The sequence below is a fragment of the Drosophila busckii genome, chromosome 2L, assembly GCF_011750605.1.
Source record: "Drosophila busckii strain San Diego stock center, stock number 13000-0081.31 chromosome 2L, ASM1175060v1, whole genome shotgun sequence".
Lineage (NCBI taxonomy): Eukaryota > Metazoa > Arthropoda > Insecta > Diptera > Drosophilidae > Drosophila > Drosophila busckii.
This window is the reverse complement of record NC_046604.1, coordinates 18,980,810-19,008,676: the sequence shown is the minus strand read 5'-3', so window position 1 is coordinate 19,008,676 and position 27,867 is coordinate 18,980,810. Positions and strand designations below refer to the sequence as shown.

Genomic DNA, 27,867 nt, shown 5'->3' with positions numbered 1-27,867 from the left:
TACTTGGCTTATCAGCAGCAAATTCAATTAAAATATCAACAACAAATACAATAGGTAAACAAAGCGATTGGCAAAGCTTAAACGCAGTGCAATAAAAATGCAAACACTTTTCTGTAAATACTTTTTATGTTTACCTAATGAGTCAATCACTTACTTCTATTACCTTCTATTTATATTTTTCTAATAAACATTTAAACATATTGTTCTCATACGTTTATTGGCATCCACAATGCCGAACGAGCTGAGAGCGAAGCTTTAATGCTTGTGGATTGTGTTTGAGCGCCATCTATGGGGCAAGGTCTAGCGCGTATACAGTGGCGCCATCTCTGGTGTGCTTTGTGCTGTAGAAGGCAACGAATTTGTTTACATGCACACCAGCATTGCGGTTGCTTGGTCACCCTCACATACTTTCGTATAAAATTGTTGCTATGCTGCGGTTATTTAAAAAAAGTACATTTACATATTATTAAATTAATTAAATGTATGCCACAAATTGAGTTAAATGTGCAAAAAATGCGCTCACGGCAATGAACACAAGACTCTGCAAAGGCATTCGTATGATGGCCCAGGTAAAGGGCCAAATATGCATATGTACATGAATTCCACGTGGGTGGATTGATAAGTTGAGCAACTCTTTAATAGATAATGTTGTATTTAAATAATGTTGGCATTGCCGAAGCGTTTGCCGACCAATTCATGTTTGAAATTATAATTGTTACTGTCAAGGTACACCTCGCATATTTAAACGCCATAGTCCATCTGAATATGTGTGTGTGTGTGTGTGTGTGTGTTTGGTTGGACAGCACAGATCTGAATGGCCTGCCAACTATTTGCGAAAGGGAATTTATGACGGTCCAGCGGTGAGTTGAGCCATTGCGACAAATGAAAGGATATATGAAGTGAGAGTATCCAAGAGAGGCGGAGCGATCTGGTTGAATGGATGGATGTCTGGTTGCTGGTTTGCTTGGATTTGCCGCAGTTTCTGTTGTATGCAGCGTGTAGTAATTAAATTTAAAATATGTACACACAGCGGATGTTTGGGTTTGAAGCATGTGCAATGTATAAGGGGGAGTGGGAGTGGGCTTTTGGGGGGGCTCTAGGTATAATTTTATCAAAGGCAGCCGCAACGACAATAAACTCGTTGCCATAAGCCGGCCAGAGTGCAGCTTTAGGATATGCAAACGCAAACACAAACACACATACGCACATACGCACGCATATTCGCTTACACATGTAAATGCACTCAGGCACTTGCATACAATTCAATCATTTTGTCTTTTTAAGTGTATTTTGCGGTTATGCGCTTCATGGGCATTTTGTTCAATGTAATTTGATTTGTTTGGCACACTGTCTCACCTTCCCTCTCTCTCTTTATAATATAAGTAATAAAAATCAGTGCGGTATTTAATTAAGTGGCTGCCAGATTCCTGTTTAAAAATCCGCCAACGGAAATTTCATTTCTACACAGTTGCACTTTAAGATGAAAATGTCACTAAATTTGGTTTGTGCATAAATCTTAATCCTTAGGAAAATATTAAGTTTTTAAAAGAAGCAATACTGCAATACCAAAGTCATATTTAACACCTTGTTGGCATCAGTTGTTTTGGCAAACTGAGCAGACAACAAAGCAAACATGGAGAAAGTATTTTGATTTGTGCAATAAGTATTGTCGTTTTGGCTGCCACTGGCGGCAATTTCTTAAATTTTTTATAGCGCATAACCTGTCTGCCACACATGCGCTTGCTTGCTTCAGCTTCTCGGGGAGCTACCCCACTGTTTGCTGGCAGCGAACTTGGCGTTCGTTGTGTATTATTTGCTGTAAGGATAAAAGTTGGAGGAAGACCCAAGACGACGACGTCGCTATCGTTGGCTACGCTTATTGCATTACGCCACCGAACGCCAAAGTCAGTCAGCGTGCGTGCACGGAAAGGGCACTTAGACGAAGACGGTGCGTCGAAGGAAGCGGCTCAGGATATATATATATATCACCGCCAAGTGCAGCTGATGCCACTTTTGGCCCCTGGCAGCCGCGAGCTGTTTGCTCGTTGCTGGTTATGGCGAAAAACAAAAACTTTAAAATAAAAAATATTGAATATTGTATGCCCTTTCTCAACAATACTAACATATGTCTTAGTTTAAGCATCTTGGGTGATTCAAAATAATTTACAGTAAATTATTTATTATTAAAATTATTAAAGCCCTTTCTCCATCTCACGCTCACTTCAATGCACTGATGTATGTAATGGAATTGGCACAGGGCCGGACACCCAGCTTCCTTTTTTCGTCTATCAACATTTCCGGGCACTTCTTCACGCCCTATTCTCTAACCACACACGCCCATGCTCAGCTTGCTGGCAAGAAATGTTAATACCAAAAACGAACAATTTGCCGCAATGAAAATCGCGTAAATTTCATACTGATTGTAAGTGTCGCCGTTTGGCTGACGTTCTCGTAGCTGGATATGCGTGGAAGATGAAGACATGGACGATGGTGGGTTGGTGCAGAGAGAGGGGGGCTGCTGTTTTTGCCGTCTGTTTGTCTAGCTGCCTGTTAGTGTTCCGTTCCCTATCCCAGTTGGCGGCTTCTGGTTTCTCGGTTCAGGCTGTCGCCTGCAGATTGTCAGCATTGTCACAATTGCAATTTTTAGTTTGTCGCTGTCGTTGGTGCTGATTTGCTTGCCATTTTCCGGCATTTACCATAAGCGTCTGGTGGCCATAAGCAAACCATGTGCCAGTAAAAGCTGCGAATTACCAGCAACAAAGTCATAGCCAAATGCTCTTCGATTGCATTAATGGGAAAACGCGACCAGTGCCAGCTGTAAATATTTCAAATGAGAAAACTTTTCTCAAAACTCAACTTCCAACAGAGTTTTTCAGCATGTCGTTAGATTGTCTTTAGCCTTTCAAATGTGTGTATGTAAACATTCGCATACATTGTTAGAAGTAATAGTTAGAAAAGAAAGGGTAAACTTAGTTTAGTTCAGTCAAGCGTTTGGGGCATCACCTGATGCTGGGTTCAAAGTGCAACTAATACTTTTGTATTATAATTATTTAATAGCGTTTGTTTTGTAAGCTACATTTGTTGCAATATGATTAAAAAATAATTTCATAAAACATATTTGGGAAGAAGCACGTCGCATGCTCGCCTCCAGAGAACATAACGCGAAACTCAAAGAAAACATTTGTCAGACATCGAAAGACTGATGGCGTTTTTGATGACCGAAAATCAAGTTTGTTTTTACGTGACGCCCTGCGACGTAGGACGTGGAACGTGGCACTGCCGCCAACTGTGTGGGAACTTGGCTCTGGGTATCAAGGGTCGCAGCTGCTGCAAATGGCTGGTGCTTTGCTGAAATGAGAGCGCAGCTCCAGCTTCAACTCAAATACCAATCCCGGTTCAAAGCGACGACTGGCATTGGCTATGAGAAATCGCTCGTCATTATTGACGTTTGCGAAATTTCAGTAGATTCGCAGATACACACACACACACACACATGGCTCGGTCTCCATCTCCATCTCCAGCTCTATGAGAAACGCCATAAATTATGCTACATTCTGCGTGCAACGTTGCCACACGAATATAGACATCTGTAGCTGTGAAAAATCGTGCCCCAAAAACTTTGACCCTAGCTATATCCTCCTTGGTAGAATGCCCCCGTCTCATATACAAGGGCCACCAACTTATTGAAAATCACTTAGACACACATGTGACGCCAAGTCGTGTCGGCCGAATCGTTACGTGAGCGTTAAACTGGAGCTCCTCCCACTCTAGCTCTGCCCACTTTGTATAATTTATGTTGCGTATTAGAATTTGCTTGGGCCTGTCGCCTCAAACTGTTTTGGCGTGGATACATAAATATGCCGATTGTAAGAAAAACTTGTTTAATGTTAATTGTTGCAAATATAAAGTTTAGCAATCTAAACATTACATAGGGTTGTTAACCATAGCCCAATTCGTGCTAGTGTTTCGTAAATTTAGAAAAGTGCTTTAAACATTTTCGCTTAAATAAAATTTTTTTAGTTGAGATTATAGCTGTCGCGCTTGACTGCGCTTGATAAACGAGTAGCTGGCTCCGCATAGATGGCAGGCAGAGCAACGAGTTTAGGCCCAATCCCAAGCCAAAGACCGCAGTACGTGCCCCCAAATCCTGAATCCCACAAGCAAGAGTAAGCCTACGATTGTATGCATTGTCAAGCATCGGACATTCTAAGGCTGCTAATATACACGGCCAAGTGTCGGGGCAGCGACGACATATTTGTAATTTATGGTCCATAGACCGCTAGCCGCTGAATGTTATCGTTATCTACATAAAGTGTGTGTGTGTGTGTGTGTGTGGAGCGTTGAGTAAAGGCACAGGATGTCAGAGTATATCCGTTTAGTGTGTTTAGTGTGCGGGCAACACCACGCAGTGGCAGTGCTTTTGAGGCTGTCAGTTGGTCTGTCTGTAATTGTTTTCCTAATGGAACAGCAAGGCACCCCAAACATGACCGCACTTAAGTTGTCATGCGAGTATGTGCAGCACAAATTTATGATCTACCAGCCGACAACATGGCACTGAGCACAAGAGCTGGAACTTGTGTTCGATTCTGTCTGCTTGTTTTCGCTTTCACGACTGCAACATATAAAGCTTAAGAATTTGGCATATTCCTGGTATTGTTTCATAGCTTATATTTGGCTTTTACAAAAATCTATGCACAGGTAGCAAATATTAAAAATTGTCTGTTTGTTGCAAAAGTTTACATGTTAAAATCCTTCTAATATAGCATTTACTTAAAGAGCTTTGCCATCGCTTCAAACCCATTTGGGTCACAAAAATGAATTTATGTAAAAAGGCTTACCAACATGCAAACTCAATTCTTCAACAGCGAACGCAAATCCTTTGGCCAGGCAGTGCAGAAACCAAAGCAGGCAACTCAATTAGTTGCACGCATCCATTAGATATTCCAGGCACAGGCACAGAACGATTGCAAAGCCATAAAATAGCCAAAGGCCGCATTGAAAAGACCAAAAGAAGATTATTTTTGGTATTGTTGGGCAAGGGCAAGGTAAAGAGCCATAATGCTGAGCTGTGGTAAGGGGGCCAAAAACAAAATGAGAGCAAAGATGTCACGCAGCGGTTTGCCCAAAGGGATTTGCCAGAGAGCTGCAATATATATAAACATGTATTGTATATGTATATATGTCTGACATTTTGTTATGAATACTAATATGTGGTGGGGTATGCCGGAGATACTTTGCATAACGAATAGTTGTGTAGCATCCCTAAAGAGTTAAATATTTTTTAAAAACTTGATTTAATAAATTTGAGTTTAAATTTTTTTTATTCTTCATGCCTTGCTATAGCGTCTTGAATTTTGAAAGTTGTACATTTTAAAGACCGCCTCAAATTTAAATTCGATTAACAGGAACACAGGTAGTGAGTAAATGTGTGAGCGAAAGCGTGAGCCTTGACAGGTCGCTTACTCAACTGCGACTAATGTGTCTGAATCAGATTAGACTAGACACCCAAAAAAATGAAAATAAAAAGCCAAATCACCAAACAGCAATAACTTGGGAGAGGTCTTCTGGCATGGCATTAGTTTTCGGGTTTAGCGTTCTCCACCTTGCGGCACATGTTGTTCAGCTGATCCGGCAGCTGTTTGCCGAGAAGTCCTTTAACGCCCAAGGGTTGAAGCTTCTTTAGCAGATTCTGAATGCATTGGTGATGATAGCTGATGGCCACTGGCGCCTCAGGGGTGTAGTTGCGATCATCCACATAGAGTATATCAATGCCCTCGTTCATGATGCGCACGTGGTAGTGATGATTGTTGGGAAAGAAGTTCAGCTCGGAGCCTAGTTCTTTGGTAACCAGCGTATTCACTTCGTATATCTTCACCAGAAAAACAACAACGTTGGAGCCGCTAGTCAAAGAGTGGCCGGCTGGCAGTACCGTTATTTCAACCACACAGCGCTCGCAACAAATCAATTCCGGCTCGTACGGCTCCATGGCATGAAACGTCAGCAGAGTTGCATCTGGCTAACAAGCAGCACATAAGTAGAAGCCTAAGTATAAAATATTGGATTCTACACCCACCTTGAAGCGCTTGCGATAGTTGTCCAAGAGCTCTTCGGTGCTGTAAATGGTGCCGTGCCAACGGGTGGGTATGAATACCTCTTGATCAGCTGAAGTCAAAAGCATTGCTCCATGCTGACAAAACTACATTTTCTTTATTGCTTATCGAAGCTATGCAACTCACTTACCAAATGGTAGTTGTACTCGTGTATATTTTGAGGCGTCACCTCTTTGGGAGTTCCATGTGCGTCTAGAAACATTTTCACTGTATTAACTTTTTCGGTTCTTGCCAGCGGGCGTAAGGAAAAATGAGCTAATTATTTTACTTTTCACAGAGCAGCAGTTAGTGTTGTACAAATGTTTCAATAGCTAACTAACGTATGAAGCAAAGATTGCTTTGTTTGGCATACTTGAAGTATCATAATTGTTTTTTTGTATTTGTTAGAAATTAAATGTCGATAACTGTTTTATAAACCTTAAAAATGGGCGGACATTTAATAAACCAATGTATCCTGTTTCGACTTTAACAGTGTTGGATTCTGTTTTATTTGGCCAATGGGGCAGCTAACCTGGGTCAATTCAATTGCGATAGCAATTGTTATATTGCAATTGCTCATATAAGCTCGTGAACATAAGAGTGCTTAAAATAAATTGAGCAATGATTAATAACGCCATCCTGGCGTCTCAGCTTTTGCTATCTTCATCGTACTCTCGCACCTATCCTTTAAAATGCTTGCAGCTAACGTGAGCGAGCTAAGCCCGAAAGTAATGAAAATGAGATGAAAATTATTGCACAGTAAATCAGGCTCTCCTGGGCATCCAGCTGCGATCCGTGCAACCCACCAGGACTCCAACTTTGGCTTTAGCTGCTGCTTTGCCTGCCTTCGCTTTTTAGCCTGCATGCTGGCTAAACGATGCGAGCTGCTTAATTTGGCTTTCATTGCGTCTGTTCATTTTTTTTGGTTTTTTTTTTTGCGAACCTGACATGAATTATTTAACGATCTCCAGCTGCGTTGATGCGATTTACTACGAATGCTACTAAATTAAAGCTATAACAAGCTTAACCGCAAAGCAAAGCAACGGCTCCAAAGCGAAAAACTTCATTTAATGCTACAATGCCAGCCGAACAATAAGCGCCAGGCTGCCCTTTGAATCTCCACACACACACACACACACACACACACACACAAAGTCACACATATTCAACGTTTGATACGGATGGGGGTCTTAACTCTTTGTGTGGCGAAACGTCGCCGTCGACTTTCCAATTTCAAGTGAAAAATCCCGCGAATGAACATGTAAACAACAATGATAGGTGGGCAGAGGCCACAAGCGAAATGTGAAACAAAAGCACAAGTAACGAGACTTAGATTTATTGTTCTAGCTTTAGGTCGACTAGGGAATACTTTTATAAATACAATTTTTTAGACTACGCACAAAACTAATTAAAGGAAGTGGCTAGAAACTTCATATCGCCATGAAGAAGAGTTTTAAGTTTTTATATAATTTGTTATAATAATATAATAAAATGTACGGCTGGTGTTGCTGTAATGCCGACACTAGTCTGTATCTCTATCTGTATTCTCTATTGCTAAGGAAAATCTGTGTAAATGTGCACTATATCTGGGGTGCATATGAAAAATTCGCAATGTACGCCGCATTGGCTGGCGTATATCCTTAAACCAAATAAAATGCTCGTTCGCTGCAGTTGATATATTTTTGGCACTAAAACTAACCAAAAACGAATAAAATGTAAGATAAGCACAGACATAATAAATGGCATAAGCATCTAGCCGAGCTGCGTAAATGTTGCAGCATTTACAACATTTCCCAAAATAGTAAACAAAGTTGCAGTCAGCTCCGCTGCTTTCGTGCTCCGTTAATCCCTAAAAATTTGACTATAAGCCACGAATTGTCGGGTGCTCCGCGAGCCTGACGAATGAGCGTATTATAAGAGAAATTTGCTTTATGTGCGTCATGGCAAGTGAAACAAGTGTGCCAAGATTATCCAATTGAGCAAGAAAATTATTCAATCTCAGCCAAGACAAGTGTTGCATGCAGTAAGTAACATATACATATATTTAAACATTTACATTTAAATGAAAGCCTCGTAGTTAAAGTCACCAGCCTTATCACTTGTTTTCAATTGCAATTATTTTAATTGAATTAAAGTGAATACCAACTATTGTGAGATTCTGACGCAAGCTCTGGGCTCTGTCATTCAAATCCACCCCATGCATGAAAGCTCATATTCATGTATATAGTTTCAAATACATAAATAATTTGATGCAGCGCAAGGTTTAAAGCGTAATAAATTTTAAATGCACCATTAGCATGATTTATGCCTATTTAATTTTTCATAACAATGAAAAGGGGACAACAACAAAAACTAATGTGACAACAGGCGCGGCATTAGCGTTGGCGCTACGCACAATACAGTCCAGGACAATGGGCGCTGGACAGGGAGAATGCGCAAAAAATGTGATCGCTACAGGACATTGAGAAGGAGCAACCTAATTGAATAGTAAAAGCGCACATTGCAAATTAACCATCACAAATGACATAAATAATGTTATAATGCGAACCAAGGCGGCCTTCAGAGGCAACTTACTGGGTCTGGGCGTGGGTGTGGGGTGAGCTTGGGGGTGGACTGCGTGTACGGGCGATTAAATTTCATTGAAATTGAATTACATTAAAAAGTGCAAAAGGCGAAGTGCTGCATAAAAGCGAGCGGTAATAGACCACAGCCATAATAACGAGTAAATACATCAACAACAATGAGAACAAGCGACAAGGTCCTGCAATGGTGTAGGTAAAGGAGTCGGCCGGGCAGCAGGACAATAGTGCGCAAATTAACTTACAAAGCGAAATAAAAATCGCTTACGCGAACATTTTACTGCTGAACACAGCAGCGACAGCAACGTGATATGTGTGCGACAGTCTCCCGCTCTCTCTCTATCACCATCTATCTCGCTCTCTCTCTTTTTAGTAGTAACACGCTTGTGTAGTTGCTTTCTGTTAATGCCATCTGGCGCTATTTGGCTTTAATGCTAAATAGTTTAGTTAGCAGTTACGAGTACCATTTGTCCCGCCGTTCTTTTGCCTTGCTCCCTTCATCCTTAACGATGGAGAGTTTAGAGCGCTTTGTTTATGGTCGTGTCTATTATTCCTGTCGCTTTGCGCAGTTGTGCTCAGCCCCATACACAACGAGTTGCTTATAAAGTAATTTGCGGATTTATTAAAAGTTTGCGCCTTTCCTATGATGTTGTCATCGTTCTTTGTTGGCCCTGGCTTGGGCTTGGGAGGGTAATTAGTTTTCTAATTTTCATAGGTACAGCGCGAATTGCATGAAATGTCAGAAACATGATTTTACTTAAAAATAAAATAAGCTGTTTTTTTAAATTTATTATGTTTTCTGTGGCATATAAAGTTGATAGCTTGCTCTACTTATTTCACTTCTAAACCACAATTTACTTTGCTTCTCTCTTGTCTTAAGGACTAATGCAAATCTTAGCTGGCATTCGTCAGCAAATAAATCAAAACATTACTCATCACCGAAAATTACAGCTCCCATACTGAGCGTAACATAAATCTACTTGGCGCAGCAGCACTCCAACTCCTGTTGCCACTCACTGCTCCCTCATCAACGCAGCGGGCGCTCTGGGCTGGGTGGTCTAACAAAAAGATTTATGAAACAGTCAAGTATTTTCTATTTAAGTTAATAACAATCATAATAATGGAACTATGAAAATTGATGCAGCTCAAGCTGAAGTATTTGTGTGTGTGCGTGCATATGTGTGTGTGTGCTAACCTGATGATAGATGATGTGCATATAAGCTCAAATAAACAGCAAAATGGTATTGTCTACAAAATAAGTTTTCGCTGCATACTTGGGGGCGTTTCGCCAAGTCCCTGCTTTGTTGCTGCGCGCTCATAAATAGACAGTACATGGGGAGGAAAATGAAAAAATGAGGAGAGGAAAGAAGTGAAAAACAGCAGGTCGTATACGTAATAAGTAGCTAAAGGTGTTTGTGTGTGTGTTTGCGCAAAGTCTTTACATATTTAAACAGCTGTTGTTCGACTCTCGCTCGTTGGCTGTACGTATTTCTGCATTTGTGACATTCGCTTAAAAATTCCATTACTGTAAGCTCAAATTACCAGATGCCGCATGCCGCATGCCACAGACGACGATAGCAAATCTTATTTCAGGCAGCGTTAAGCACACAAATTGCAGCTGACAACAGCGCAACCTACACTCGTCATATCTATGTACATACATATATATATCTATAAGCATGTAATCCATATGTATGGCAACAGTAAGCGACTTTTGTGGTACAACTCATTAAATTTTGAAGAGCACTCGAACAGCCGCTAGAGCCAAGGCCACTTGAATTCTAATCCTCGAAAAATTCTCAAGTTGCCTGCGGCTGCACTTATCACACTAAGCTCAAAACACTAAGCACAACTCGGCGACCAGTCAAACATTTTACTGAATTTTGACACATCGTAATGACGTGCGCGCCAAGTTGTAAAGATGGGCAGGAAATCAGCGCCCGAGGCGCTCAATTGCTTTGTAAATTTGTAATCAAATTAATGTTGAGTAATTGGGAAAACAAGTTGAAGATAAAGGGTATGAGATAGACTTTGTCAAGAATGATATTTGCAGCATCCAAATAAAAAAAATATAATTTAGGGGATGTCTGGCCTGCAGCGTTCGCCACGAATCAAATACGTTAGAAAATTATCACTTCAACACTGTACAAAAAATGACAGAGAATTTGGCTTAAGGCAAACGCATTGGTTGCCAAATCAAATGTCTCGACAGCAGCCTGAAAGTTTATGTGCGCAAGCTTAATTTACGTTAAATTACCTTGTTTAATCGCTTTTCGGCAACTTAACTTAACTGAAGTTTGACATCTGTTCAATACCACCAATCAACACTTTTTATTAGCAAAAGCTTTGTCATTGTCTGTGATTAAGTAAGCTAGTTGGCAACCTTAAGCGGCTCAGTTTAAATAAGCGCACAGCCTTTAGGCGCTGCTATCTAGTCAGAGAGACAGAATTGTTGCCCAAACTGTGGCAACAACAATAATAAACAACTAACTATTTATGCTCGTTTGTATTGGTGCGTGTGTGTGTGCATAGGTACGCCATTCAAGGCAATTTCCTTAATGCTATTTGTGTAGCGTCTGGCTTTGACTTGGTATCTACTGTAGTCGTCGTCGTTGTCGTTGTCGTCTAGCAGATGGCCATAATTAACGCACGTTGTCTGTCAAGGCATAGAGAGAGAGAGAGAGAGCGAGGGAAAGAAAAGTTTCTCAGTTGCTTGCATGCCACAAGCCTTGTAGATACACTGAAACTTTCGCCTCTAAATACACACATGACAATAATAATTATTGTCTTGATTATGCTCCTGTGCATGTTTTACTTGCACGACTTTTGTAATTTAGCCAAATTGCCAAGCATTTGTCGCAGTCTGAGAAGTCTTCCCTGCTTAATCGTCAACCTTTTTGGATGTAACTGTGGCAGTTTTTTCCTTTGCCTGGATTCCCCTTTATGGACTCTGCTCATCATCGGAAGCTGCAACACCGAGTTCATGCTTAAAAGCTCCATTTAGCTTAATTAACTTATAACAATTTGATGGTTTATTATCTTAATTTATAACCCCAAGCATAAATCGTTGGCATCTTTCTACAGTCACGCCAACTTAGTCCATCTGATGTCTTGCTAATTAAACTTTAAGTGAATTTCATTTATGAAGTTGCTGCTTTTATGTATATTTAATTTTAATGCGCACATAAAGCACACAACGACCAGTGTGTGTGTCTGTGTGCGTACCAAATACCAAAGTATGCATGTGTTGGCACTTTGTGAACGCTTTTCGTTTGATTTATAACTTTGTGTGGCAAGTTAATCAAAGCTTTCTATCAAGCCCACACAAAGTCCCAATCAATTTGACATTGCAATTTATTTTATCCACAACAAACAAACAAACAAACGAACAGAAAAAGAAATAAGATGTAAGCAGACTTGTGTATAAAAATGCAACTGTAATACAACTAATTTATTTAAAATGCTCATTCATGCCATGTCGAATTCTTGACCATTCATCAAAAGTCAAGGCAAAAGGACACAGAAGCGGGTCGAAGCCTTTGTGTTTTTGCTGACCCTCAAGGATTTCTGTTTGCTCCGACGCTATCGTCTACAACTCAAAGCTATGCAATTAATATTGAAAAGCTACGCACCCTACTAGATTTACTTTAAGCTCAGGCACAGGGACAAGGAAAAGGAACCAAAGTAGTTTGGGGGAAAATGTCCGACTTGAGATGATGGAGATGATGAAGCTGATGAAAGCGAGCGTGTGACAAATGTGATTTTGCTTTTCAAAGATTTACCAAATCTGGCAGTGTTGTAAAAGTAATTAATTGGAACTGTCTATGAGTGCTGCAACAAGATAGAAAATCTAAGAGCTTTAAATTGTATGTGAACAACGTTAATTTTTCACTTTTAAAATGGAAGAAAGTTAATTCATTTAAAATCTTGGGAATACTATTTACAATAACAGTTTGCAACTCATGTTTAATTTTAAAAATCTTCAACTTCATTGCGTGATTTATTAAACGTTGTACTAATGAAATTTGTTAAAAATTTGTCTGTCAGTCTGTGGGCGGAGCGCGACTGTCATGACTTGCTCATTTTAAGTGGCTGCTTAATGAGCTATAAGTATCTGAACAGTTGCTAAATTTGACTGTTGGCCAATGAGTATTCGAGCCCCGCTTAGTATGCAACAACTTTTGACAAACGACAGTTTGGCGCAATGGCAATTAATTCAGTTTATCAACAGCATGAGGCAGCAAAAGGCAAACATTAGCCAACTATAAAGTATACGCACTCACACCCACACCAATAGTGGCGTTAGTAAGCACCAGTCACGGCCATCACGGCATTACGTCTCATTAAAGCGGTGATGTGGCTAGACTCGCCACTGAACGCTGTGGGAAATTATTTATTTCCGGCTCTAAAGTGAAAATGAAAATGAAAATGAAAATTTTCGGCAGTTTTTCAAGTCTGTTTTTCAAGCGGCAAACAATGAACGAGGCCCCACTCTATGGCACACAAATGAACTGCCTAAAAAAATTGTATTTCAATTGAATTGATTTTGAATGCGCTGTCTGACGTCTGTCTGCCCACTATTGAAGTGTGCGTGCGTAATTTTCATCGCAATCGGAAGGGGGAGGTCTGGAGCTCTATTCAATGTTGTTGGGCGTCTCGCCTGGTCCCCTGATTGACTTTTGCGTTGACATTTGCACTCGGTTATCGCGCTCGCGTCGCCCTTCGCTTGTTGCTGCATATATATATATATATTTTGTTTTTTTTTTGCCCTTATGGGGACTTTTTTGGCAGTGGGGCCGCAGCGCGTTCAGCTCGCATCTGCGTCTGTTGCTGTTATTGTGTTTGTGATTCCACAATAAACGCATTATGCCGCCATTAGTTGAGTGCCAGAGCCTTCCGCTTGTTTGCCAGCTTCCGTTTTTGTTTGTTTTGTTTGTTTGTTTCGCTGTTCAGCTCAGCTCTGCTCTGTTCTGTTCTTTTATTTTCCTTTTGTAGTTCTTGTTGTTGTTTCCCTGCTGTCGCCTAACAATAAAAATGCCATGTCAATGGGGCGTCCTGTGTGCGGGCGGCCAACTGGCAAACTTCAAAACTTTTCATGCAATGAATTGTTAATTTACTTAAACAGCAACCATGCCCATGCCGCCTTTAGCGTTCCCTTAGCGCAGGTTGCTCAAATGACTTTTGAGTTTGCCCCAAGACGCCTTAATAGGCTAAGCCATCAGTTGTCATTTATTTAGATTACATTTCTATGAGTTGCCAGCTTACCTATATAAATGTATATTAACGTAATGTATTGATTTCGAATCTCAACTACGTACGTATTCTGTAACTGTAAATTTATTCAACTAGACCAACTAGAAGTCATAGACAGCGCGAATGCTCGTTCCAAATCTCTTTAAGAATCAAAGTCTTTGTTTCGCATCAGCAGCTTTACAATCAACGGCCGTTTACCCCGCTCTTGAGTGCGTACACTGGCAGTAAATGGCGGTCAGCGTGGCACGAGAGGCACACACACACACACTCATACTTGTGCATATTCTCACACATATATAACTCAAACAGATGCGTGTGACTGTCACCTAGCATTTAACGATATTTTGCTGACAGCGACAACGGATAATTAGTTTCGCTAACGAGAAAACTTCAACGTGCTGGCCTAGACACACACACAATCACACACATAACCATCACACTTGACACATGATGGGGACTTTGGTGCAACATGTTAACTCAAGTAGCGTTAACAGCAACAGCAACAGCACTAACAAGGCCAACACGTACTCATACAATTGCTCAGTCATTTCGCACGATACTCGCTGCCGGCAGCCATCCGGCCAACAGCCAACAGCCAACAGCCAACAGGCAGCAGGCAGCAGGCAGCGTGCTCAGTGCGTTCAGGACCGCATCATTGCGTCCCGCCGTTCCTAGGGCTAATAAAATGATTATGTGTTGTTTTTATGCTCACAACCAACCAAACAAGCGAATGAACATAGAGTCAACCAACCAACCAACCAACCAAAAGACGCCGTCTGGACTGGGACTGGGTGATGGCACTTTCACAACAATTTCTGCTTGTTGCTTGTTGTTGATTGTTTACGTATTAATAACGTCCAACTTTTGCAGACTGATTACACATTTTTGTAACATAATAGATAGAGGCCAAAATGGCCATTAAAGAGGATTTTCGCCTGTTGGTTAATTTGAGGAATTTAATTACCCAGAAATTTGTCAGTTAGTTTCAAATCTATTTCAGTTAGAGTATCATATGTAGTTGCAAGTTGTGGGGTGTCGTTTGCCTGTGATTAAATTTGCATTAAGTAGCAAAGATTTTATAATTGGTTTGTTGGTTATAACAAATGTTGTAGAGGTTTCCAAATGCCCCTTGCCACATGCCACAAGCTCCATACCTTCTATTGCAGACCACATGGCAGAAAATCCGCGCTCCGGAAGCTACTGTCGATTTGCAACAAATGGCTACCGGATGTTGCCACATGGCACACGTGCAACTGCAGAACCGCAATTTTATGTGTTCTCTCTTTGCTTTTGAATTTTTTTTTGTTGCCTGCTGTTTTGGTAAAATGTTGTAAACCTAACCCCTTGGCAATTAATTGCCTAGCACGTAATTATTTTGCACTTAAAATGGGCGTGGTCACACACACACACACACACACACTCATTCACACACACACACGGCATGCATAATTTGGGTTATTGCAGCTAATTAAAAGCGCGTTCCTTTTTGGAGTTTTGAAATTTTAAAAAAGGGCTGCAAAATTCATTAGAGTGAAAAAGAGACAGACTGAGAATTCACTTCGATAATCGCAGGTGCACACTGTGACTTTTCAATTAGCGTCACCTGAGTATTTGTTTGGGCGTTACCTGATGGCAAAAGTTCTGCAATAGTTAAAGTTTAATGAACGATTTTAATAACGAAGCAATAAATGGAATAAGTCTTTGTTTTTCTGTTAAATTTCATAATTATGGCATTTTTATTTGCTGTTTGAATTGCTACATTGTAAATACATATTTCAATATCCAATAATTACACATATGTAGACATCCACTTAATTCAAATTTCTTGGCTAAGGGATAAACAAACACACTAATATTTATAAATTTGTGTGTACTAAATGATTCATATATTCCTATTGTATACATGTTTGCTGTTCACATACATATGTATGTATGTATGTATGCGTGCCGGCAAATGCATTTTTGATTGCCATGCATGAGCATGTTTATTGTTTAAATAAATTGCATTTAGCTGTTAAATTGAAGGAGTCTTACCATATGCCATCATACGTTGTATTTACTTTGCTACATTTATCATAAACACACATTTAGTTAATATTCTTGCTGGAGTATGCGTAGTGTAAACAACAACTATGTTATAATAATAGCCTGTCTATAATTAGTTGATTTAAATTACTATATGCACAATTTATTCACGTGTTCTTGTTGTTGTTGTTATTACTAGTAAGCAGTACTATTTGCATATCTATTTGCATATTAAACGCTCATTATTTGAATATTTTATTGATATTTTAAACATGGCTAGTTTATGACATTATTTACACTTAACAACTAATGATTTATGTTTGTGTGTTTCTCTCTATGTCTATTAAGCTGTCCTATCTAGCTAGTTATGCATATGTTGGATATTTAAATATTTATATGTGTATGTATGGGTTGGTAAGCGCTGATCTTAGCTGCCTGCATACTTGGAGGAACTTATTATACGTTTTTTTGTTTAACATGTACAGTGGTCTATAACTAAGATAAGCCTATGATTAAGTTTAGCAGAGAAATGTAACGTATTAGAGAGAGAGAGAGAGAGAGAGTAGTATGAGTAGTATAGAGGGTAGTAGTAAGTCTATCACTAGCATAGAGTCAATCCAAGCTTGGATTGACGCATATTACCAATTCAGCTTTTCAGTTTATACATCAATTATAAAAAAAAAAAAACAAAGCGAAAGCTTTGTAACTGTAAAGTAGCTGCTCAAGCGCACAAAGTCTCAGTCTTAGGTCTGGCCAATCGAAAGCATTTCATCAAAATACTAAGCAGTCACCACTTTGCTCAGTTTTCGCCCAGTGTATTCATTCAAAGTTCTCGGCACCGCCATTGTTGAATCGTTCGCACCAAGCGAGTAACTCTCGCACCTCCCTTGCATAATGGGCATCCTGCGCCTGCTGCGACTTTGGCGACTGGGAGTCCAGGTTGGCCAAGGGTCAAACATTGTGGCAAGGCTGCTGACTGCTGCTGCCGCTGCCGGAATTGCTCAGCAGACTGCGCTCGCTGGCGACGCTGCCGGGCGCGTAGATGAGTTCGCTGGCCTCTTTGCTTAGCGGCTCCTCAAGATGGGCCTTGCGGCTGCTGCGCGTCGACTGAGCTCGCCAGGGCTGTGGATCCAGTGACTGTGGATGCTGCTGAGCGTGTGGCACGAGTGGTAGGAGCTGCTGCTGCTGCTGTGACGGCTGCGGCTGATCGTCGACCTTCACATAGAGACGCTCCATGTCGTCCAGATCGCCATCGGCTGTGTGATAGAGCGCATGTTCGTCCTCGTGCGACATTAGCATTGCCATAGGCGATGGGGAGCCTCCGCAGCCGGAGTCAGCCAGTCCGTTGTAGCAGAAGGAAGAGCCATCCAGGTCGAGTAGGTTCTGCTGCGGCTGCGAGTGCTTGGCGAGCGTCTGGCCCGGACTGCCACTCGGATTGGGAGTAGTGTTGAGCACCTTGAAGCGTGCGCTGTCACGTCCAATGCTGCAGCCCGGTGGCAGCTGCTGTCGCCGTACACTGCCCGAGGCGTGTGAATGTGGATGGGATGGCTGTGATGGATGGCTGGCAGATGGGGCGGCCTCGTAGGTGTGACAGTTGCTCAGCTTGTTTTCGGTGATGTGCATATGCATGTGCTTCTCTTTGGGATAGTAATACTGGTCCGAATAGACGGAGCGTGCGCCAGCCGTGTTACTTGGATAGATCTCGCCTGTGGTGGACATTTGTTGATAGATGTTGGCGCTCGAATGTGGCTGCTGCTGTTGTTGTTGCTGCTGTTGTTGGTAATGCGGATGCATGGGTCGCTGCATGCCGTAGGAGCCTGGGTGGGAGATGGGAGCTTGCACAGGGCCTGGACGCTGCTGATAACGCGGCTGATGCTGCTGCTGGCCGGGATTGAGTATGGCGGAGGTGGCATAGGGCGCTGGGGAGGCGTTGCCGTGGCGTCCGTATTCGCTGGGCGCTTTTCCGAAGCTGGACACCTCGGCATAGTCGGTGGGTATGTTGGAGTACTCGCCCACATAGCTGCAAATGAAGAGATAAAACAAAAACAGTTATTGCCGACGTTTGTTTATTACAATACTCCCACGCCCACGGCCAAGCCCAAGCAGCCAAAGAACTCCCTTTCTCATTTTCTCTCCGGGCTGCCCATTTTTTGGTTATAAATTTCTCGGTTAGAATGCTGCGTGAGAGGGGTATTTGGGAATTTATGGCGTGTGGTTTGGCAGAGGAAATTTGCATTTCGCTTGGCCAACGGGAGCAGGAGCAGGAGCCGGAGCAACGGCGTGTGCTCATGTGTAAAAATGGAATTTATTTCGGATTTAACACTTTACATATTTATGCACATGCAGTCGGCAGAAGGGGGAGTATTGTAGTGGGCGATGCAGTTGGTTCAAGTCGAATAATGTAGCTCATAGAACTTATCAGCAGCTGCACTATGTAAAGGCATTTGCAACTCACGCACTTAACTAAATTAGCTGCCCTGTTAAAAAAGGTGCAAATGCTCAGACACAGACACACATACATAAGCACACCTCGAGCTGGCACTCGCTTGCTCCCCCTCGTCTATACGTTATGTTCGTATTTAAGTACTCAAAGCGGATTAAGCTCTGAAAATGTTTTTTTCAAAAGTCTGGTTGGTTATATGTGCAAATGATGGAGTCGCCATGGACGACGTTGAGGATCTACGCGTGCATTTCAAAAATTCGCTTTTAATGCCCTTAATGAGTTTTTATTCGGTAAAACAAAAAGCAAAATCCAACAAAAAAAAATACACTGAAATCAGAAATGAATGCAAACCCAAATGAGGGTTTGGTCAGTGAAAAATGTGAAAATAAAACTGTTGGGGAAACATCAGCGGCGAAACTAAAGCTTAAAGGCAAAGATAACTAAAAATGTGTTCAAAGCCGCCGTTGGCTAAAACCTATTTTCATGGCACCCAGCGCAGCTGATATAATTATTATTTATTTATGTTCATTTAATTCTTTTTGCACATATGACACTCATTACTATTTGATTACTTTTATTGTTATTGTTATTGCAACTGTTATGGTGCTTTTTGCACACTATTTTCGTTGCAATTATTATTAATAACTGTGCATACATTTGTGTCTGTGTGTGTGGCCAATTTCAATTTGTGTTTTTAATGACTAATTAAGTGTGCAAAAGAATTATAATTATCTCGAGCACGCATGCTGACTGTTTCCTGTTGAAATAATAAAATCATTTACAGTAGTTGCGTGGAAAGTCACTTTGCGATTGTGTGAGGGTTGACAATTTATTTAAATTTACTTGCTGGTTTTGCTGTTTTATTTATTTGCGCATTGTTTTTATAATGCAAAATGCATTATTGTTGCATTTTTATTGCGACTATTTAGCTTTGCACGCTTGATTGGCATTTAATTGTCATTTGACAGGCTACAGCTGAATTGTGCTTGTGGACAGTTTAACAAGTGCAGCAAAAAAAATTAATCAGCAATAAACTAAAATTAATTTGTGATCAAATTGTTACTCACTTCAACCCTAGAGTAGAGGGGGCAATTTAAGTGATGTAACTTAAAGTTATTTGGGAGACATTTCAATTACCGCTGCTGCTGCTGCGGCTGGCACAAAATTAGCCACAAATAAATAACAATTACGGTTTGGCAATTTCAGTCGATTGCTTAAATAATTCGCATGTGCTTGCAAAACAAACAAATAGTGTACACAAATATATTAAATGCGTTTCGAGTGCGTTTGCCAGCTGCCAGACGTATAAATTAGGCAAGCCTGAAATTGTTAAATGGCCTCAATGTTCGCCCACTTTGATTAGACATTACCACAATGCGAGGCCATAAATAAATTATGCAATGCTTTAAAAATGCCCAACAAATGGCAACATGGATAAATGTTTCTCATAACATATTTCTCTTGATTCAATTTGATTCTATTTATAGTTCTAGCTGCCCCAAAAGATGTGCTACATTTTTGTTGCCAAAGGAAGTTAAAGCAAAGTCTGTGTCTAGCATTAAAGCATGTCAGTGTTTGGCTCAGTGGCATGATGTTGTTGCAGGTGGCCAAGTGTGGCGCCTTGGTAATTACATTTTGTGCCAACTGGGAAGCTGTCCACTGGGTCTGCTGGGTCTAGTGGTCACGCTGGGCTCAGTCAAAAATCAACATAAATAGCGCGCCAACATCTCTATTTCTAACTTGATTTTCATGGCGCCAGGGAAAACAAAGAAAAAATCACAAATAAGCGAAAAAAAAATGGCTTGGGAAAATTTTCGGCGCGCCAGAAAAATGCAATTTCACAGTTTGGTGAATTTTTATTGTCGTCGCTTTGAGTGGGGCTTCCAGTTAAAAATTGTTGTTGCAGTAGTTGCTTGTTGAAAAAACTTACCGCTGGTGATTGCGTTCACTGGCATGTCCATGAATATCATCGACGCAGTTGCTGCCGCCGCCGCCGCCGCCGCCACCGTTGCTGCCACTGGCGCCCATGCCTGCTCCTGCACCACAAACGGGGGCATAGTCGGCTATGTGATCCTTCTGCATGTCGAGGGTGTCGCCGCTGGGCGAGGTGCGCCAGACCATGCCGCCGGTGGAGGCGTCCAACCAGTAGCCGTTGCCATTGCGCGTCGATAGACTCGGCATTTTAAGCACGTCGCTAGTGTGATTGCCTGCAGGTGAGAGAGTGGAAGAGCATGAGAAGGTGGTAAAAGACAATGAGTGGCAAGTCAACAGACAAACACGAAAAACTGATGTGAGATTCAAAGCAATTAAATGTTTTGCAACAAATTGTAGACGGAAATTAACAAAAATACAAAAAGCACAAGAGCCGCTGGTCGCCAGTGACGTTCTCCAAATCGATTTCAACAATTCTACAATTTATTTCAAAATGAATGTAACTTTAATAGTGTAATTCAAGCGAAAGTGTTTTTCAGCACACACATATGTATATTGGATTTAAATTGGACATTGCAGTGCTATAAATTCAGCGCATTAAAATAATATTATGTCAGTGCGGGTCGCAGGGGCGTATGCGCAATTTGTTCTTTTGTCACAAACACACACACACACACGCGAACAAATCAAATAAATTATTGTCAATTTTCCAGTTGGCGCTCGCCGTTGCCAGTTTCCGACCCTCGCCTCTCACCGAAAAATAACAAAAAATTATTGCATAAAAAATGCACCAATTAAACTGTCCCCGGGTTATAACTGCGCGCATCAAGCGAGTATTTTATGGCTTTTGTTTTTGCTATTTTCGTTGTTGCTGCCGCTGCTGCTCTGCATTGTTGCTATTCAGCCTTTATTGTCTATGGCTGTTCAGGTGAGCTGACTGTCTGGCTGTCTGGCTGGCTGGCTGGGTGCCTTTGCGCTTTTTGCTGCTTAGTTTATGGTAAGTGGCGCACATGAATATGCAATGGATTTTTGCGTTTTGTTTTTTACGTTAGTTTTGCTGTTCTACTTGTTAAAATGTTGGCCAACTGCGGCTTGTTGAACAATGCAATGCAGCTGTTGTTAACACTAACTTAAATGCCATCACAGCCGTGTTTGTGGCTATGAATTATGGAAGCGGCTTTACGCTTAATGCCAAAATATATGACACAAGTTTGGACTCCAATAAGAAGTGCACCTTGTGGTCTTTCAACTGCAGTCTGACTGTCGTTTAGTCTTATGTTTATTGGGTCTAAACACAAACGTGACAGGCATTTACTCTATTGTGTAACGAGCCCAACCAAAGCTCAAGCACCAGTCCCTATACGACAGGCAACAGGCACCCCTTCGTCCTTTTCAAAGTGCTCGTAATGCTTCTAATTTCAATTAGACCGCAAGGGGGTGAGCTGCACACACACACAACTTGTCGGTTAATAATGCACACAAAACTAAATGCATAATTGCACTAGCAGCACTAGCTCTGGGGTTGAAGTGGAGCTGAGCTGGGTCCGGTTGGTCGTCACGTGCAAAATGTTAATTTCTATTATGTACCGTGGAACAAAATTTGTGCCTTGCTGCTCGTTGCTTTCTCGTTGCTAAAATATTTATTCGCACCTATTTTGTTGTGCATGCTGCGCACAATGCTAAATTAGCGTTATGCAAATGTGTGTGTGTGTGTCTGGGTGTGTTGAAAAGTCTAGCGAGGAAGGAAGCACTACTAGCTGCCCGCAACGGATGCACACAGCGGATGTGGATGTGGATGTGCCAGGGGCTCGTGTAGCAACTCTCATTTGTAGTTTGATTTCCATTCTTTGCTACTCACCTCGCATGGTATTCAGCGCGGACTGTTTCATCATCATGTGCTTGCGCTTCACAAAGACCATTGCGCCAAAGGATAACACCATAATCGCCAGTATGGTGCCGAGCAGTATTATGAACCAGGGCTGTGTCAGCACATCGTTCACATGGTCCTGATTGATGGGATAGCTGTTGAGAATATTTAGATAGTGCATATTAATTTAATTTTATATACAGACTTAATTCTAAAAATAATATATTCATTTAATATAAAATTAATTTTTAATCTCTACTTACCGCTGATTGATGAACGGATCCAAGCGCTTGGTAATCGGATCTAAACGCAGTGTGGCCGGTGTACAATACGGTCCAATGCCAGCATTATTGCCCGCTGCCACGCCCACAGTGTACATAACGCCCTCAGTTAAGTTGGCAAGCACAAGTGTGGGTGAGGCAGCATCGATAGTAACGTTCGTTAAAATGCGCGAGAAATTGTGGGCGGTATCAATGCCACGCACTATCACGTGATAATAGAGCAATGCACCTAAAAATAAATTATTAAATTTGTTAAATTGTCATACAGAAGTTTTGGCTGCCAGAGGCTGTGCTTACCATGCTGTGGCTTCAACTCTGGGGCCTTCCACTTCAAGAACACAGCGGAGGCATTTAGCAGAATTGCCTCCATGCCAAATGGCGCATCGTTGGGCACTAAAAGAAAATTGCGAAAAGGGTAAAAATTGAGTTAGTAACTTGTTAGACTTGAGTTAAATACGTTTTTAATTGTTTTGGGCGCAGACAGCTGGTGGCCACTAATGAGAGCGTAATTAATTGTCATTTAGTTGGTTGGCTAGAGTTACAGCCAGTTCCGGTAAAAGCCGCTCATGCTAATAAAAAGCTATTCTTAGCTGCATGTGTGTATGTTTCCACATGCATATCAAGTGGTTGCATTCATCAGAGTCGGCAAATGCTGCGCAGCTCACACTTGCCACACTTCAAAAGCTCATCTTCATTTGTTTATTTATTTCCTGCTGTCGCTCCTCCACTCCTTTATTCCCTTTCGTGTTATGTCTGCCATGGTTGAAGCAATTTCTTTAAATAAACACACGTGCGAATGCAAAACAGAACAAAACAAAACAAGACAAAACAACGCAAAAAGCGTCTCTAAATAGGCACCGTCTAGCTATGCGCTTTACATACACCTGGATAGGGTTAGGATCTATCATATAACTCCTTTTTTAGCTTTAGGAGACAGCGAGAGCGCCTGTGGATTCATCATCTTGTGTTTCAGCTATTTTCGCTTTGTTTCCTGCTGTTGTTGCTACTGCGACATGCTAAAGTGCTTGTCGTGCTTTTGTCTGCGGGGTTTTCATTCCCATTTTCTATGCTTTTTTCTTGGCATTTTTATTTTTATTTCTACCAATTCTTCGGTTGTGCCGCTTCAGCCGTGCCTGATGACGCGCTTAACACGTAGCAGCCATTGTGTGGCATTTAAAGCCTAAGGCCAATCACGGGCTAACAAGTGTTGCACGTAACCAATTGCCCAATAGCAACTGAAATAACAAGTGTGCTATGGAATACACATCAAGTTGCCTGAGACAACTCTCCATAAGAAATGAATTGCTAATAAATTCATTTTTTTTTAATATTTTACTATTTGGAAAAATAATCTTTATATTTTGTAGTGCACTATATAGTCGATATTCATTTGTCCCGCTCTCTTCGCTGCCATGTAGGGATTTCGGTTGCCCTGCAACATCCGGAGGCAAACAGCACGTGCATCTAATTTGCATAGCCTGGCGCTTCACATTTTGGGCCCACTGTGCCCAAGCTAAGCTCTCCAAGCACACAGACCTAAGTGCTTCATATACCTACGTACGAGCAGCAGCAATAATTGTTGTTTATCTTTACACAATTGCGTTGGCAATTTCTTTGAGTTGTTGTTGCTGCTGCTGCTGCTGCTGGTGTTGCTACTGTCAGCAAAAGTCAGACGCGCTGGTGGAAATGTGATGCATACGAAATGAGTTTTGATTTGAGGGCAACAGGCGGCGACAGAGGGCGCTTTGGTGCAGCGACCCAAGGCGCGACGCGACGCTTGTGCATTTTATATTGCAAATGCTTTGCCGTTTGTTTACTTATTTGCGGCACTGCGAAGAGCTCTCAGTCAGCCTGTCTGTCTGTTTGTCTGTCTACCTTTATGTGAGTTTATGTGTGACATTCCTGGACTGACTGTCTTGTGTTTTTTGAGGGTATGACTGCAATTTTGCTTTTGTATTTAATTTTCAAAACGTCGCCTCAATGAGAATTGCTCAGTTTTTATTATTTCTGCTTGTGGCTTGCGCTCTTTTAAAAGTTTTTGTTTTTTTCGGGTGATAAAATGAAGTGATAAACCTGTCTGCGAAGTTTCACAGCTGAGTTTGCATTTTTGTTTTCCCCAAACAGAGAGCCAGACAAATGCTCAAGTTGAGAATTTTTGGAGAGCCATATTATCTGATGATGCTGCTGCAGCTGCACTGGCAGCTTAGCGCTTGCGTTTTCACAGGCATTTTCATGATTAAGCTAGATCCTAACAAATACCGTTTGAAAAACAAAGAAAGCAATCTCCTAAACTTTCGTTATAATCTTCAGTAAGTTTTGCATTTAAAATCAACGAGAACTCTACGGCACTTCACGGAAGCTTTTCTTTGGCATATGCCAAGTCATTTCATTCATTCCGTTCACCTATTCAAACCCACCGCCCCCACAGTTATTTTACACATGTAAATCGGTATGCCAAACACACCTCCGTATACCCAACTATAGCGCCTACGTGTGTGTCGCATATCGCTTTGGGCTGATATCCGTCAGGCATTGTGCGGCATTCACTTACGCATGATTCGCTGATTTTCTGTGCACTGTTAAATGATTGACATACATTTTATTTGCCAGATCCGCAGATGGGGGTTGCCTTTTTTTTCACTTTTTATCACTCTCGTCCTCCCAAAAAAAAATAATTTTGATATGCGATTATGTGACCCGCATGAGGCAGCTGATTCTAAGGCTACAGCCGGATAGCATTTATGCTTTCGCCATTTCCTTTTAGCGCTCATATCCTTTTATCGAATTACTTTATTGTTGCAATGCGTGCCCTTCCCTCTCACTCTCACTCTCTCTCCCTGTTGCTGCAGTTGTCACATACTCGTACGTAAAACTACCCCCTCTTACAGGGGGTTGCTAAACGTGCTTGGGCGTGGGGTGAGGGAATGAGAGATTTTTTCATTGCAGTTGTATAGGCATTTATATGGTTTGTTGGGTTTCGCGAGATGCTTCATTAGACTCTACACCAAACCAGGCAATAGCTAACTACTCGTATTTGTGCATAAATATTACATCAAAGGAAAAGGGGGATTCACAGGGGGCGGGGATTGGTATATATACTCACCATCTTCAAGGGTGCGCGCAATGCGCGAATTCGAAGGTTTGCCCTCTACAGATTTGTAGAAAGGCACAATGAAAAATTCATAGAGCGTATACTGGAAGAGGCCCGTCAGTGTGCAGGACGAGGCGCCACCGCCGTTTAGTATGGTGAGCATGCGATATTTGGTGCTCAGCTGCTGCTCCTGCTGCTGTTGCTGTTGGAACGCATCACGTTTGCCGGCAGCGGCAATATTTGGTTTTGTCGAAATCAAAGCTGATGCCGAGGCAGAGGCAGAGGCTGATGCGGAGCCCAACAGTGGATTGTTATTGACTGTTGACGGCTGAGGCATGTTTGTTATTGGATTTGGCAACTGGCGTGCATAGATGTAGAAACCTTCCACATATTTGCCGTTGATGATCTGCATGAGTAAACGAAAGAGTTGCCATTTAAAGTAGAAAACGAAGGACTGGGAAATTACGAACCTGCCAAGTGAGTTTCATGTTAGTTGAATCCACAACGCTAGCATTGGTCAGCTCCACAACATCACCGGACAACAGACTAGCACGTGCCTCGCTTAGATCCAAGCCACTATTGAAGTAACGCTATAACGAGACAGATGAACATTTAATTAAAGTCTTTTTATATAGCCAAACAAGCATTCATATTAACATGATATATAGCTCACTGTTTACATGATGCATGCTGAACTGACTTTAAATAAATAGCTAACAAATGGAGCTATGAAATTAGTTAATCATCGGCTACTCACCGTGCCCACAGCAATTGGCTCTGACATAGGACTGGGGAGCGATAGTCCGTGCGAGTTCTCTGCGCGTATCAAAAAGAAATAGTTGACTCCAGGGACCAGTCCCAATTGCGTATACGTTGTGTTTTGAATCCGTGTGCCCACAGCCACCCAGCCATCCGTTTCGTTCTTTCCAAACATCTCTACAACGTAGCCCACAAGACTGGAGGCGCCCACCTTGTTGCTTCGCGTCCAACTTAAGGTCACAGAGTCCTCGCCCTTCTCTACCAGCTGTGGCTTGCCTGGCGGTCCTGGATATGTAGACAGCTCGGCCGCTCGATAGAACTTAATGTTTGGATTTGTGGGCGTGTCCAAGCGCAGATAGCCGCTCCACGAGCTTTTACCATTTCGATTGCTTGCCACGCATGTATAGAGTCCCTCATCTTCGTGCCGCTGCAGATCCGAAATGGTCAGCGTACCAGCGTCGCTTAAGTTTCTACGCTCATGATCCTGTACATCAATGGGTATGCCGTCCAGGTACCAGGATATCTGCGGCGCTGGCGTGCCTAGTGTGCGGCAAGGCAGCACTACAATCGACTTGACGGGCAGCGTTTGATTGACTGGGCCCTGTTCGATTATAGGCGGCGGCAGCTCGAATTGAGTGTCCACATTGACAACAGTACGACTGCTGACGCTGCCCACGGCGTTGAGGGCATTGCAGACGACCACTTTGCCGGAATCCTCGCGAGCAAAGCGCGCAATGGAGAGTACGGAACGGCCCTCGGGCGTGAGCGTTACTTCCAGACGTCCATCCTTGTAGCCGGGCAGAAGAAGCGAGCTGTTGCCTTCTACGGACCAGTAGAGAGTGGGACGAGGATGTCCACTTGCCTGGCACTCGAAGAGTACTTCATCGCCGACCTCGACAAGTTGATTTTTCGGACGCGTTATAAACTTAGGAGGAGCTGCAAATGCAATGGGGAGGAACAAAATGAAACTTGAAAAAACTCAAGCAATTGGGTATGGGTAGCTTACCATGGACAGTGAGTATGCCCGTGGCGGTAATCGAACCGACCGCATTGTCCGCCTCGCAGCTGTACTCGCCCATGTCCTCGAGCGTGACGTCGTCCAGCTTCAGACTGCGGTCCTCAAGTATGTGCACACGACCTGTAGGTAGTCAAACAAACAGAGAGAGAGAGAGTGAGAGAGTGAGGGGGTGTTAAAGTTGAGCGAGTGTGAGCAGAGTCCAAATATCAAGCCAACAGAAAAACAATTCAACAAGCAACAAATAAACTAAGCTCAACTAAAACGTCTTCGTCTTCATCTGCTTCTACTTCGTTAGTAGTTCAAGTAGCGTAAAAATTGCCAGCTTTATAGAAATGGCAGGGGATGGAGGGAGGAGAGGTCAAAGTAACCGCAGCAAAGTAAGCCGAGACTGACAGGAAGGACAGCACATACTACATATATATATATATATGTATATATATATATATATATATGTCTGTATTCGAGTAGGACAGCTAGATAGCTGAGGCGGCCCACCTTTTGTGGTTTTTTGCCAGCAACAAATGAAAATG

At 42.1% G+C, this 27,867-nt stretch overlaps 2 protein-coding genes across 4 annotated transcripts in view; both read right to left on the bottom strand.

The window, feature by feature from the left end:
* Positions 1-5,310: 5,310 nt before the first annotated feature.
* On the bottom strand, positions 5,311-6,416 carry LOC108603446. The gene is made up of 3 exons (XM_017992280.1): positions 6,241-6,416; positions 6,074-6,187; positions 5,311-6,016 (listed from the first exon to the last, which is right to left on the bottom strand). Exons 1-3 carry the CDS (start codon positions 6,310-6,312, stop codon positions 5,576-5,578), a joined length of 627 nt encoding a protein of 208 aa, XP_017847769.1. The 5' UTR covers positions 6,313-6,416; the 3' UTR covers positions 5,311-5,575.
* Positions 6,417-15,635: 9,219 nt separating this feature from the next.
* LOC108608026 (roundabout homolog 2) overlaps positions 15,636-27,867 on the bottom strand; it is a 40,562-nt gene continuing 28,330 nt past the window's right edge. For 2 of the 3 annotated variants that reach the window (XM_017999202.2, XM_033294877.1), the window contains 9 exons: positions 27,326-27,457; positions 26,318-27,255; positions 26,031-26,150; positions 25,573-25,966; positions 22,767-22,862; positions 22,452-22,698; positions 22,180-22,343; positions 20,320-20,596; positions 15,636-17,966 (listed from right to left, as the gene is read on the bottom strand). In XM_017999202.2, coding sequence (XP_017854691.1) covers positions 16,898-17,966; positions 20,320-20,596; positions 22,180-22,343; positions 22,452-22,698; positions 22,767-22,862; positions 25,573-25,966; positions 26,031-26,150; positions 26,318-27,255; positions 27,326-27,457 — 3,437 coding nt within the window. In that variant the 3' untranslated portion in view covers positions 15,636-16,897. Of the gene's footprint in view, positions 17,967-20,319; positions 20,597-22,179; positions 22,344-22,451; positions 22,699-22,766; positions 22,863-25,572; positions 25,967-26,030; positions 26,151-26,233; positions 26,257-26,317; positions 27,256-27,325; positions 27,458-27,867 lie in introns of those variants that run through there. The other variant, XM_033294883.1, reaches the window with a different exon arrangement.